This window comes from Melitaea cinxia, chromosome 15 (assembly GCF_905220565.1).
Source record: "Melitaea cinxia chromosome 15, ilMelCinx1.1, whole genome shotgun sequence".
NCBI lineage: Eukaryota > Metazoa > Arthropoda > Insecta > Lepidoptera > Nymphalidae > Melitaea > Melitaea cinxia.
The window spans coordinates 2,236,156-2,249,743 of record NC_059408.1 but is presented as its reverse complement, the minus strand read 5'-3'; the positions used below and the strand labels follow the sequence as shown (position 1 = coordinate 2,249,743).

At 42.0% G+C, this 13,588-nt stretch overlaps 1 protein-coding gene across 1 annotated transcript; it reads right to left on the bottom strand.

Moving 5' to 3' along the window:
• Window positions 1-9,818: 9,818 nt before the first annotated feature.
• Window positions 9,819-11,807, bottom strand: LOC123660582. Its single transcript, XM_045595637.1, has one exon. The coding sequence runs from the start codon at window positions 11,805-11,807 to the stop codon at window positions 9,819-9,821; it is 1,989 nt and encodes a 662-aa protein (XP_045451593.1).
• Between the last annotated feature and the right edge of the window lie 1,781 nt (window positions 11,808-13,588).

Below are 13,588 nucleotides of genomic sequence, written 5' to 3'. Positions count from 1 at the left end.
CCTTTTAAAAAGTTACTCAGTTTGATAAGCATTTCAAGTGACTGAAATAAAAAAATAATTTGCGTTAAACATCTTAATAGTAATACATATCTTCATAACCACGAGGACGTAATCGCGGGCAACAGTTAGCGTATTATAAGTCCCCAAAAGTTTATGTAATCGATTTGCTCAAAATTTACTGAACGTGTTTCATGCGGTTTCAACATTGTAGAGAGGGCTCTACCATTGGCAAGAGGAAGGTTTACGGAACGGCTAAGCCGATTTTGATGAGAGTTTCACTGGAAGTTTGCCGGCAAAACTTTGTGACACACTAATTTCAACGCGGGCGAAGCCGCGGGCACCGCTAGTCTATAATATATATAAAAGCGAAAGGTCATTCATCACGAAATCTCCGAAACTATAACATCTACGAGCTTGAAATTTGGCAGGTAGGCTTCTTATAAGACGTAGACATCCGCTAAGAACGGATTTTACGAAACTCGACCCCTAAGGGGGTAAAACGGGGGTTGGAAGTTTGTATGAAAGTCCTATGTTTCGAATTCTCTATAGATGGTGAGGAGGTGTCCAAATAATGTACCGTAATCTATAATATAAACGCGAAAGTTCACTGACATGCATCATGAGAACTCATAAACCGCTGGATGGTCCATCCATCCAGGACGGACAAAGATGAAATTTGGCAGGAAGTTAGATTATAGTTAATAGACGTCCGCTAAGAACAGATTTTGCGATATTCCACAGCTAAGGGGGTTTAATTGGGGTTGATAGTTTGTATGAAACATATACAGCAGGGTCGGTTTAAAAGAAAATAGCCGCGTTTGCAACCCTATGTGTTCAGGAAACATTTATATTGATCACTTATAAGTAGTAAAAAAAAAAGATATTTTTACAATATCTAACCTTTACGTTACTAGAATACTTTTTTAATTACCCCTGTCGTCACGGAGGAGGGTGCGTTACGCTATTCTGTTGCATATATTTACGTAGAACCATATTAAAAACTAAATTGCATGCAGTATATTTTAAACATATTTACACTACAATACTATATTATTACTACATTATTTCATACCACAATTCTGACCAATTCAACAAACCATTTTGTTCGACGCGACGTGCGCTTCACGCGGACGTCTTCGCGGGCAACAGTTAGTGTATTATAAAACAAAGTTCCCAAAAGTGTATGTGATCGTTTCCCTCAAAATCTACTGAACGGATCATGCGATTTCACCAATGGAGAGAAGGCTTCAAGAGGAAGGTTTACGGAACGGCTAAGACGATTTTGATGAGAGTTTCACTTGAAGTTTGCCGGGAAAACTTTGGGACACACTGATTTCAACGCGGTCGAAGCCGCGGGCACTGCTAGTAACATATATGGCAAAACGACGTTTGCGGGGTCAGCTAGTTATTTAATAATAATTGTGTTTGCTCGCAAACGAAAAAAAAACCGACTTCAATTACATCGACGAGTAGTACAACGTAGGTCGACGAAAAAAGCGTCAAGTAAAAACGCATTATTAGATATAGTTCGAAAAGTAGTTGTTAGATCTCAAATAAATTTAAATGGGACCAATTGGCACACACCACCTTTCGATTAAAAGAAAATTTGTCGAAATCGCTCCACCCAGTCAAAAGTCCTAATGAAACATACATAAAAAAAAAATACAGTCGAATTGAGAACCTCCTCCTTTTTTGGAAGTCGGTTAAAAATTAAAAAAATTATAATATTCGATGTTAATTCAATTTATTTAGACTTTAGCTGAAAAATTAATCGTGTTCTTACCACACTTTTCCATATCAACTTTATGCTGAGTGATTATATTTCAAAGCAAGATTGATGGCCTGTTAACAAAACACTTAAATATTATCATATCTTATCGGTCTAGTTAAAGTCGCATTATTTTCAAGTAATCAGTATCCTAAAACAATAATTTGGTACTCATCGATAGAAAAACATCTTGATGGAATCACACGCTTAGAAAGGTTCGTGTACAGCAGCTTACCCACACCTTCTTCGTTAACCAAAGAATGGATAGACTCGGGCTTGGGGTTGAAAATTATTTATAATTATCATGAATGTTAAAAATATATATTTACCATGTTAAATAATTGCTATTAAAATTGCCGTTTTATCTACATTAGTGCCATAATTAGTTTAATTTATAAGATAACATGAACATTGTTAAGGTTCTGTTGTCAAAGTCTATACTTCTATATTAAATAATAAACAAAATAGTATACATGCGTGTGTGTTATACATGTGTGTGTTGTGTGAGGTTACTCAAATCGACCGTATGTATATATATATATATATGTATATATATATATATATATTATTATTATTATTCTACTGAATGTCACTCCGCCCGCCCAATACATAATAGATACATATATTATAATAACTACTTATATAATTATATAGTAAATTTACTTATAAAATAAAAATAAAAAAAACCCTTTAATTTCTTGCGAATTTTGACAAAAGTACCAAAATAAATACATCTAACATAATTCAATGTATACATTTAACAGAAAAATACCCATTTCCATCTAAGAACTTAAGTAATTTTGTTATTACACTTGGTTTCACAAAAACTTAACTTTACACTAAACTTTAACTCTTTCCTATTTTATACAATTAGAATTAAAAACAAGTATTATTCTATTATTATGTTAACAATATTAAATGAAGTTTATTCAAATTAAAAATATATACATTAAGATAAACAAAATCTAATCGAATCAAGGAAAATTATTCAAATAAATCAACCAGGATCTTAGCTACACAATTTCAATGTATTATAATTTTTAGTTAAAAATAATTAAGAAAGTCAATAAAGTCAAATGAAATCAACAATCAAATATGAAAATTAAATTAATGTATACAAATCAAAAGATAAAATTAGTAACAATAAACAAGCAGTATGTAATAATTAATTATTATCAATCAAATTCATCTTTCGTTTGTAATATGATTGCAATGTGATATTGCATTAACATGTAAATTTATAAATTAGAACTAAAAAAAATAAAATTCACAACACAAATTTATTTTATAAATTTTCAAAATTTATTCATCTTTAAAGTTGCATTCCAAAATAAAATTCAAAATTTAAACAATGATTGCATTAAACAGATTCAAAATTTAAAATTAAAAACTTATCAAAAACAAAAATGTATCCAAACCAAACTATTAAATATCATGCATCCAAATTTACTTATACTTACATATATAAATATAAGCGGGTGGAGGAATACGCCCCGGCAGGGAGATCAAACGGCCGGGGGTTAGGGCTGTAGGCTGAGAAACCGGCGGACAATCCTAGCCGAGTCAAGTAACACCGCCTTCTGCATCCTGGCTGCGAGCGAACCGTCCCGGATCCCCAGTTGCCTCAGATGGTGAGCGAGGCTAACCGGGATCAAACCATTGGCAGATATTACGATAGGGATTATTTCAGCAGGCCCCACACCCCACATGTCGACAATCTCGTGCGCCAGATCCAGATATTTACGTTTTTTCACAGTCTCGGCTTTCACGAGGTTCTCGTCATGCGGGACGGTGATGTCCACTAAAAATACCCTCGACCGTGCCCTGTCCATCACCACGATATCAGGCTTGTTCGCCAGTATCGTCCTGTCTGTGGCGATAGGCAGGTCCCAGTAGAGCCGGACTCCGTCGCGTTCGAGTACTGGCACCGGTAAGTATTGGTAATACGGCATCCTCTGTTCCAGGAGACCGTACATAAGAGCAAGTTCTTGGTGGAGAATCTTGGCCACTTGGTTGTGTCTGTGCAAGTACTCAGTATTAGCAAGCGGGGAACAACCCGAAAGCACATGCCTGAGTGACTCACCGGGATGACGACAGGCTCGACAGAAGTCGGGAGTGCCATCCTTCAGGACGTGCTTTCGGTAGTTGTTCGTCTTGATCACCTGATCTTGTATTGCACAGACAAAACCTTCGGTTTCCCCAAAGAGGTCGCCGAATTGCAGCCACTGCACGGAGGCCTTACTGTCCACGTGAGGCGCGTGAAGCGCCTTGTAGAACCGTCCATGCAGTTCCTTCTCCATCCATACGGTCTCCCGGTCAGAGGTGCTCAGTACGACCGGTTTCTGCCAGTTCTCTTTAGCCAAGGCTAGGGGGGTTAGTCCTTTGTCACACATTGAAACGTCACCATGCAAAGCGCTGTCCCGTCTCGTTTCAAAGTAGGCCCTGAGGCTGCACACCTCGCGGTTATGCATGGTCTTAGCGCTTAACATGCCTCGACCACCACACTTCCGCGGGATGTACAGTCTCATGACCGACGACTTAGGGTGATGCACGCGATGGTACGTCATAGTTGTGCGGACTCTTCTGTCCAGGGCGTCAAGTTCGGTCTGAGTCCATCTGAGTATGCCAAAGGTGTACAAGAGAGTGGGCATGACCCAAGCGTTATAGGCTCGGACCTTGTTGGCTCCAGACAAGTAGCTCCGAAGAACTTTTGTCAGCCGTCCAAAAAAGAATTCACAAACTGCCTGTTTCATGCCCACTTCCTTCACCCCTATGCATTGTGACATACCCAGATACCGGTAAGATTCAGCTTCGGAAAGGGTCTTGAATGATGTTAATTCGAGGCTAAGCTGCGACGATTGAGTCACCTGACCCCTGTCCACATGCACGACCGCACACTTATCCACTCCAAGCTGCATGCTGGTGGAACTGCTGAACTCCGTAGTGATTTTCAGCAGTTCCTGCAGGCGTGCAGCGTTAGGTGCCAGTAATTTGAGGTCGTCCATGTAGAGAAGGTGGGAGACTTTAGTACCTCCTCTCCGAAACTGAAAGCCTGTCCCCGAGCGCTCCAGCAGGGTGCTTAGAGGGTTTAAGGACAAGCAGAACCATAGTGGATTCAGGCAATCACCCTGGAAAATACCCCTCCGTATCCTGATTGGGTCATCGGCGCCCGTCAGTTGCTCGCCCTGGAGACATAGGATCGTGCTCCATTGCCCCATACATACTCCGAGGAAGTCTCGAACTGCCTGGTCAATCTTGTACAGCTCACGGACCCTCAGGAGCCATGAATGAGGTACCGAGTCGAAAGCCTTTTTGTAGTCGATCCAGGCGGCCGAAAAGTTCCGACGGTTGCATCTGACAAGCTGGCCCGCCACAGAGTCAATGAGAAGGAGCTCCTTTGTACCGTGACCGCCTCCACGACATCCGTTCTGAGCTGCAGACAGGATATTAAACTCACTAATATGTCGTGAGATCTTACAGCTCAGAACGGACGCCAGTGTCTTGTAGATGGAGGTCAGACACGTTATGGGGCGGTAGTTGGTGGGATCTGCGGTGTTGGTGGACTTAGGAGCTAAGTGAGTGATCCCGGTAGTGAAAAGGTTCGGGAGTGTCTTCCGGTCTATTGCCTCTTGGTATTGTCGAGCCAAGGTCGCATGGCAGACTGAGAGCCCTTTTAGCCAGTAGTGATGCAGACCGTCGGCCCCCGGATTTTTCCAGTTCAGAGCCCGCCGGACCGCACCACTGACGTCCTCCGTAGAGATGGCGATCGGGTTCATCGGTTCAATTGCAGCACATGCGTCCTGAACCGCCGCAATCCAAGGGCCCTTCTCATGCTCCACCTCCCCTGACCATATGTTGCGCCAAAAGGCGACGAGGTCAACCGTACTCGGTTTTAGGGAAGCAGAGCACGGTATCGGGTTCTCCAGCTTTCTATAGAACCTTTTCTGATCACTCAAGAAGAGGCGATTTTGTCGGAAGTGCTCAACTCTCTCAGAGTACCTGCGTATGCGCTTTCCCCATGCCGCGATTCTCTGCTGCAGGCCGTCGATGCGCTCCGTTAGCTTATCGGTTATGTCTGGCTGATCGAGGCTAATGCCTAGCCCGTTGAAAGCCATTCTAACAGAGCGCACAATCCTTGGCCTTGTGTTGCCCGACCTGAAAGCTAGCATTGGTAAATGAGGGCCCTGGCTAGGCTGATACGGCGTTCTATTCTCTTCTTCCAGGCTGGTACGTCGCTACTCTTATAAGTAGCGCGTCCAGGCTCCTGGGTCTTGGCTCCGACAAGGCGGTGCACCGCTAGAGCAGCACCGAAGAGAATAGAACCCGTATCCTCCAAGCTGAAGCTGGTTTCCAAATAGGGAGGCAACAGCCTATTAGCTGCCTCAATGGCATGCCGCATCGTGGCATTGAGGGGGAGGCGAGAAAGTCGCGGTCTCATTTCCAGAGGAGCGCCTCGAGTCTCGGAAATCGCATCTTGCAAGATCCCTCTCATCTGTTCTACTTTTTGGGCGACTGCTCCCTCAGTGATCGCCTCCACAGGCGCTTCGCTACGAACGCCTTCTTGTTGCATTGACACTTCGTTGCGCACCGTGGACACGGGTTACCAGACAAAACCTTCGGTTTCTCCGAAGAGGTTCCCGTGTTGTAACCAGGATATAGAGCTGGGCTGGTCTACATCTGGGTCTGTCAGAACTTTGTAGAACCGGCCATGTAATTCCTTGCTCTTCCATACGGCCACGCGGTCAACGGTACGCATTACTATAGGCTTACGCCATTTCTCTTTGCCTAAGGACAGCGGAGTAAAGCCCCTATCAACTGCAACAACGTCCATGTGCATATCGCCTTTCATATTTAAAAAGTACTGTCTGAGATTATACACCTCACGATTGTGGAGATTTTTAGCGTTTAAAAAGCCACGACCCCCACATTTTCCTGGGATGTATAATCTCATCACAGACGATCGAGGATGGTGTATTCGGTACGCTGTTAACAGTTTACGGACTTGGCGATCAAGGGTATCTAATTCCGTTTGAGTCCATCTCAAAATGCCAAAGGTATAGACGATTAAGGGCATAACCCAACTGTTAAAGGCACGTACCTTGTTACCGCCCGAAAGAAAGCTATTGAGAACTTTCTTTAGGCGGCCAAAGAATCGTTCCTTTACCAGTTGTTTCATGGCTCCGTCATCAATACCCAATGCCTCTGACATTCCGAGATATTTATAGGTTTCACCTTCGTTGAGAGATCTAAAAGACAAAGAGTTGTTAAGTTTTAAATTTTGTGATGATACAGTTCTACCTCTTTCTACATGGATGACAGCGCATTTATCCACACCAAACTCCATTCTTATACAAGTGCTAAAGGTTTCTGTTATTTTTAACAACTTGTATAAGTCTGGTAGTTTGGATGCGAAAAGCTTCAAATCATCCATATAAAGTAGGTGAGAGATTGCTTTGCTTCCTCTACGAAGGTGAAAGCCCAACCTTGAATCCTCTAATAAAGTGCTTAAAGGGTTCAAGGCTAGACAAAACCACAATGGACTCAAACTATCACCTTGAAAAATACCCCGCATAATCCTTATCGGTTCAGTCGATCCTGAAACATCAACCGCACCCGGATGACGTAAAAAAGTGTTCCACTGTCTCATACACGTACTCAGAAAAGAGCACAAAGCAGCATCAATTTTGTATAGCTCCATTACTTTCATAAGCCATGTATGAGGCACTGAATCATACGCTTTCTTGTAGTCAATCCAAGCGGCAGCCAGATTTTTCCGGTTTCGACGTACCTGTTGGCATATGGTCATGTCTATGAGGAGAAGTTCCTTGGTACCGCGACTACCAGACTTACATCCGTTCTGAGTCGTAGCCAAAATATTATTTGTAGTAATATGTTTTGTAATTTTTGTGACGAGAACAGATGTAAGTAGCTTAGAGATGGTGGGTAAGCAAGTTATAGGGCGGTAATTTTTAGGATCAGCGGTACATCCCGATTTGTATAACAGGAATGTGGTACCAGTCGTCATAAATTTTGGTAAAGTATTAGTTGAAATTGCATTTTGAAATTGTGATGCCAGGATGGGGTGCGAACTATGAAACCATTTAAGCCAAAAGTTATGCAATCCGTCCAGTCCAGGACATTTCCAATTCGACGTTGAACGGATTGCATAACTTATATCTTCTGAATTTATTTTAGTTTGTTCCATTTGTGGAAGTGAGCTGCACCTCCTCATGACAACATCCATCCAATCACTCTCAATGTGGTCAATGGGGTTCGACCAAATATTTCACCAAAAATTATTTATCGATTCTCGGGTCGGTAAATTACCATTGACCACATTAGTAGTGCACTGTTCCCAATTCCTGTATACCTTTCGTTGGTCGCTTTGAAATATGCTATTTTGATGATATCGATCCCTGCGTTTTTTATACCTCTTAATGCGTTTTGCCCATGCACATTGTTTTTGCTTCAGAAAATCTATGCGGTCTGAGACTGATGTTATGTACTCGTTGGATCTTATATTTGTACCCACAAAAGCCTGGTGTACAAACCGCATGATTTTTGGACGCCTGTTACCTGTCCTGAAACATGTTAATTTGGCTATTAGTGTTCTGGTTAAATTTATTCGTTTTTCAATTCTGGCCTGCCAAGCTGGAGCTGTATGGGATGGTAAAGTAATTTTATTTGATTTAAACTTCACATTAGCTACATTACAAACAGCTGCAGCTCCACAGTACAGAAGTGAGTGAGTATCGTATAATTTTGAGTGCTGTCTAAATATTGTTGTAAAATTTTATCCATAACACCTACTAAAGCCAAATTACGTCTGTGAATAGGCAAACGAGGTAGCTGTGGCCTAATATTTGGTGGCAAGGATCTATATTTCAAAATAGCATCCTCCAAAGCTCTCCTCATAGGCTCATTATCCTGTTCGTTTACCGACAAATCAACACTGTTAGGAGATATATGATTTATATTAAAATTTATTACCTCTCTTTGCTCTTTTTGTGATGTTTGTATATCACGAATGTGACTAACAGTATTAAGTTGTGGTAAATTTGTACGCAGCCGCTCAAGTACTGATTCATCCAGGAGGTGACAACGCTGAATGGCTCGTACTTGATCCGATAGTCGTTGTGCGGTTACGGTGACGGTTGGTTCAAGCGCCTGAAACAGAGATAACATCGTTGAACGATACGCAGTGAGGTTAATTCCCCCACCTGTCGCCTCATAGTACGCTCGCATGACATTCTCATTCATTTTTTGAGTCCATCTCATGCGGCGCACAGCACCACCGGCAGCGGGATTTCTTGTGGGAGCGCATTGTCCCTGAACCTCCAAGCAAGCTGGTGGCGGGCGTATGACTCGTCGACGGTTAGATGTTCTCGTAGATGAGTCAGCATCGTTAGCATCCGATTCCGCGGTGGACGGCGGTGTTTGATATTCGTCATCTGTCGTTGACGACTGTGTTTCGGAGCTCGATGGAACCTTTGGTCTTTTTTGTGCGCGTCGTCCTCTGGCTTTATTCATTTTATCTTCTTGTTATTAGTCATTTTTGTGATATTTTAATTGTATTTTCATATTTAAATATATTTTAAAATAATAAATTTAATGACAAGATAAAAAAGCGTCATTTCAGTTGACAGCTGCCAGGTTATTTATTATTATTATCTATATTAAATAATAAACAAAATAGTATACATGCGTGTGTGTATTTGTAACCGACTTCAAAAAAGGAGGAGGTTACTCAAATCGACCGTATATATATATATATATATATATATATTGTAGAAGGTCGATCTTGGACGGATAGAAAACACTTGTGTTGAGGATATATTTATTGAGGACAGATATGAGCTTTGACAAATGACTTAATTAAAACGTGCCGATCGCAGCGACGGTTACTGGACGACTACAATATACCTTACACTATAATTTATAATATTACCAACATACAGATTTTTAACACATTACAGATTATGTATATACATGATCATAGATAACATTGCGTCGCTTACACAGCCCCCCCTCAGTACTGCTACCGCAGCACTCACACATCCAAAGGAATTTTAGCGACGCGAGCAACAGATCTCTTAAGACTACCCAGCTGAGTTCGAATTTGTACCACTCGCACATTACCGTCTTTGCCGGTGAAGACTTCTTCGACTACACCTCGCGGCCAAACGTTACGCATGGCACTAGGGTCGACGACAAACACTAGATCCCCTACTTGAAGGGGCGCATGTAATTCGGTGGTCCACTTTTGGCGAGGTATTAGTTCTGGTAGCACCTCGGTTACCCATCTTCTCCAGAACATATCCGCTAATCTCTGTGCTATCCTCCATTGCCGTCTCAAAAACAAATCGGAATCGTTGAAGTTGCCCATTTGCGGTGAGAGTGACGATGAGCCGAGCAAAAAGTGATTGGGTGTCAAGGACTCCTTACTGTCAACTTCTACTGACACGTGACTCAGCGGACGTCCATTCACCATAGCTTCTACTTCAGCCATCAGGGTGTTTAAAACCTCCTCTCTGGGTGCTCGTTCCTTGAGGACCACTTTCAGTGCAACCTTGACGCTTCGAATTAAGCGCTCCCACGCCCCACCCCAGTGGGAGCTGGCCGGTGGTATGAAGGTCCATTGCGTATCGTGGATGCTTGCTGTAGTTTGCAGCGTCTTCTCGTCGAGCTCTGCTACCGCCCTCTTAAGCTCAGCATCTGCCCCTCTCAAATTTGTCCCATTGTCGGAGTACAGATGTGCAGGCCAACCACGCCTCGAAGCCATCCTACGAAGAGCCATTATGAGGGAATCGGTACTGAAGGACGACACTGTCTCCAAATGAATTGCCCTTACAGTGAGACAGGTAAAAATAACACCATACCGCTTCTCTCTTCGTCTGCCTATTGTAACCTCCATAGGTCCGAAAAGGTCAATCCTGCAGTGAGTGAAAGGCCGTTGATGATGAGCTACTCTGGCAGAAGGTAAGTCACCCATTTTCGGTATCCGAGGTTTCACTCTTCTTAATTTACAGAGCATGCATTTTTTTGATATTTCTTTTACTGTGGGTCTCATTCGTATTAACCAATATTTTTGTTTCAGGTTGTTTACTACCATCTCCTGGTTGCCGTGGCCTGCGTTCACATGATAATACTGCACTATCAATCTGGCTATTTTGTTCCGTCCATCCAATATTACAGGATGCTTCATGCTATAGGTAACGTCAGCAGCGACATCTATGCGGCCACCCACACGGAGTAAACCATCTTCATCCAGAAATGGCGATAGAGTAAGTAGCTTACTATTTTTATTTAAACATTTTCCACCTTTGATTAAACCTATTTCTGTACTAAAAGATTGCGTTTGTGCATATCGTAGTAGCTGAAGTTCAGCACGCTTCATACTAGTGCACTCATCAAATTCCCTTTTTTGACATTTACTTATAAATTTCAGAACAGCAGACATACTTCTCAAGAGACGTATCCAAGAAGAAAACCGCATCGGATCGGGTACAGCCGCGTGTTCATGTAAGTGTTCTACTTGTAGAATATTTGTTACACATTCCAGGTCACACTCATCGACGCTAGGTATAATAACGGAACTTGTAGGCCATGAACTCTCCGCCTCGTACAGAAAGGTAGGTCCATTAAACCACTCACCATCCAATCGTAGACTGTCGTAGTTCTCCCGTGTGCCTCTGTCTGCAACATTCATTGAAGTAAGTACGTATCTCCATTCGTTAATTCGAGTTAATTCGTCGATCTCGCCTAAGCGGTGAGCTACATAAGGTTTGTAAGACCTTTTGTTGTTGTGTATCCACTGCAACACCGTCGTGGAATCACTCCAAAAGTATCGATCAGCTGTTTTTATTCGATGTGTGGACTGTAGTGTGTTTGCTAATTGCGCAGCCATTACAGCTGCTTGCAATTCCAATCTAGGTATTGTTACAGGTTTTACAGGACTAACTCGACATTTACTCGCGACGAAACAAACTCTTATTTGTTTATTACTATCAACCCAACGCCAGTAAGCAACCGAACACATAGCTTGTATTGATGCATCGCAAAAAACGTGAAGTTGTAAACAATCATAACGTTCGTTTGCTCGGCCGTCGCCGGTCGACGCACAGGTGTGCGTAGACACGGCTAAGTTATTGAATGAAGTTGCGTTAGTGTGAAGTATCGTCGATGCATTCACTCGTTGATAACATCTGGGTATTCGTATGCTATTAATTGATTTTAACAACGTTAATCATTTACACCATTTATTATAAATATCCTTCGTTATTAATTCGTCCCAATCGACGTTCGACTTCCATGTTTCCTGAAGTAATAATTTACCACATATAGTGAAAGGTGAAAGAAAACCATAAACATCGAACAGTGACATAATCACTTTTAATAACTCCCGTTTCGTAGGCCATTTTGTACCATCCATTATTTCCTTGGATATACGTTTAAACGAGGTGACAAAACCCAGGGTGTCGGTGTCAGGATACCAAATAACCCCTAAAGCGCGCTCGCCTTCATCATCGTTATGACGCGTTCCTATCGTCACAGTAGCGGCCGTAGAGGATAGCGATTGCTTAGGCAAGCTACTTAACACAGTCTTGCTATTACTCAGCCAGTTACGAATCTCAAAGCCCCCTTGTTTATGTATATGAATGATATCGTGCGCCAATGTAATGCATGTGTTTTCATTCGGTTGACTATCTATGTAAACATCCATATAGTGTTGTTCGCGAATAGCTTGAACTGCCATAGGCTTTGCCGATTCGTAACGCATTGCGTTTTTATTTTTAATGAACTGTGCGATGAACGGCGCACAGTTCGCACCAAATATCAGCGATGTCATTTTATACGTTCTTATTGGCTCGCTCGGGTTATCGCGCCACAGAAATCTAAGAGCGTCCTGGTCGGTAGGTAAGATAAGACCCTTAAAAACACATCTTTGATGTCGGCTACTACTGCTATTTCGTGTTCTTGAAATCGCAGCATAATACCCAACAGTGACATCAACAAATCGGTACCAGTTAACAAATAGTCATTAAGTGATACACCGTACGTTTTAGCCGCGGCGTCAAAAACAAGCCGTAATTTCTTTTTATTAGAGTTGTCCACCCCAAAATGAGGTAAGTACCATGTTTTGTTTACTTTTGTTTTATCTAAAATTTCAGTAGCAAAATTATTATCCAGTAAATGTTTAATACGATCTCGGTACCTCTGAGCGTATTGTGTGTTACAAGATATTTTTCTCTCCAGGTTACGTAACCTAATATGTGCCGTATGTTCAGAATCAGGCATTTTACAAAAACTATCTTTCCATGGCAGACCTACATGCCATTGACCACCGATTAATTTAGCCGTTTGTTCCAGGTGTTCCAGAGCACGAAGATCATCAGCGTTCTGACGTGGTTTCCCGGATATTCCCATAAATTCGATGGTAAATGACTCTTTGACCAACTCGTGCAGGTCATCCAGTGAAAGTTTAGCCGACCCCAATTGAACCTCGGCAACATGGTTTACGTACGAACTCGCGCGCGTCGAGAGCGATGCGGGCACCAGCGCATGGACGCACCATCCCAGCGGAGTACGAGTGGCACAAGGTTCGTTACATTTTCCTACTTTAATTTCTAACGGTAACAATAAATTATAATTGTCTTGACCAATTAATATTTCAGGCTCAGTATTAATACAACAAATTTCATTTTTAATATTACATAAATGAGGATAATTATTAAAATTAATTAATTGTAAATTTTGCACAGGTAAACTAAAGTTCTCGATACTACGCAGTAATGTTTTAAATCGCTCACCGTTATTGTT

Coding starts and splice junctions, on each gene's coding strand:
- LOC123660582 (XM_045595637.1), bottom strand. CDS start 11,807: ATGTGTTCGGTTGCTTACTGGCGTTGGGTTGATAGTAATAAACAAATA.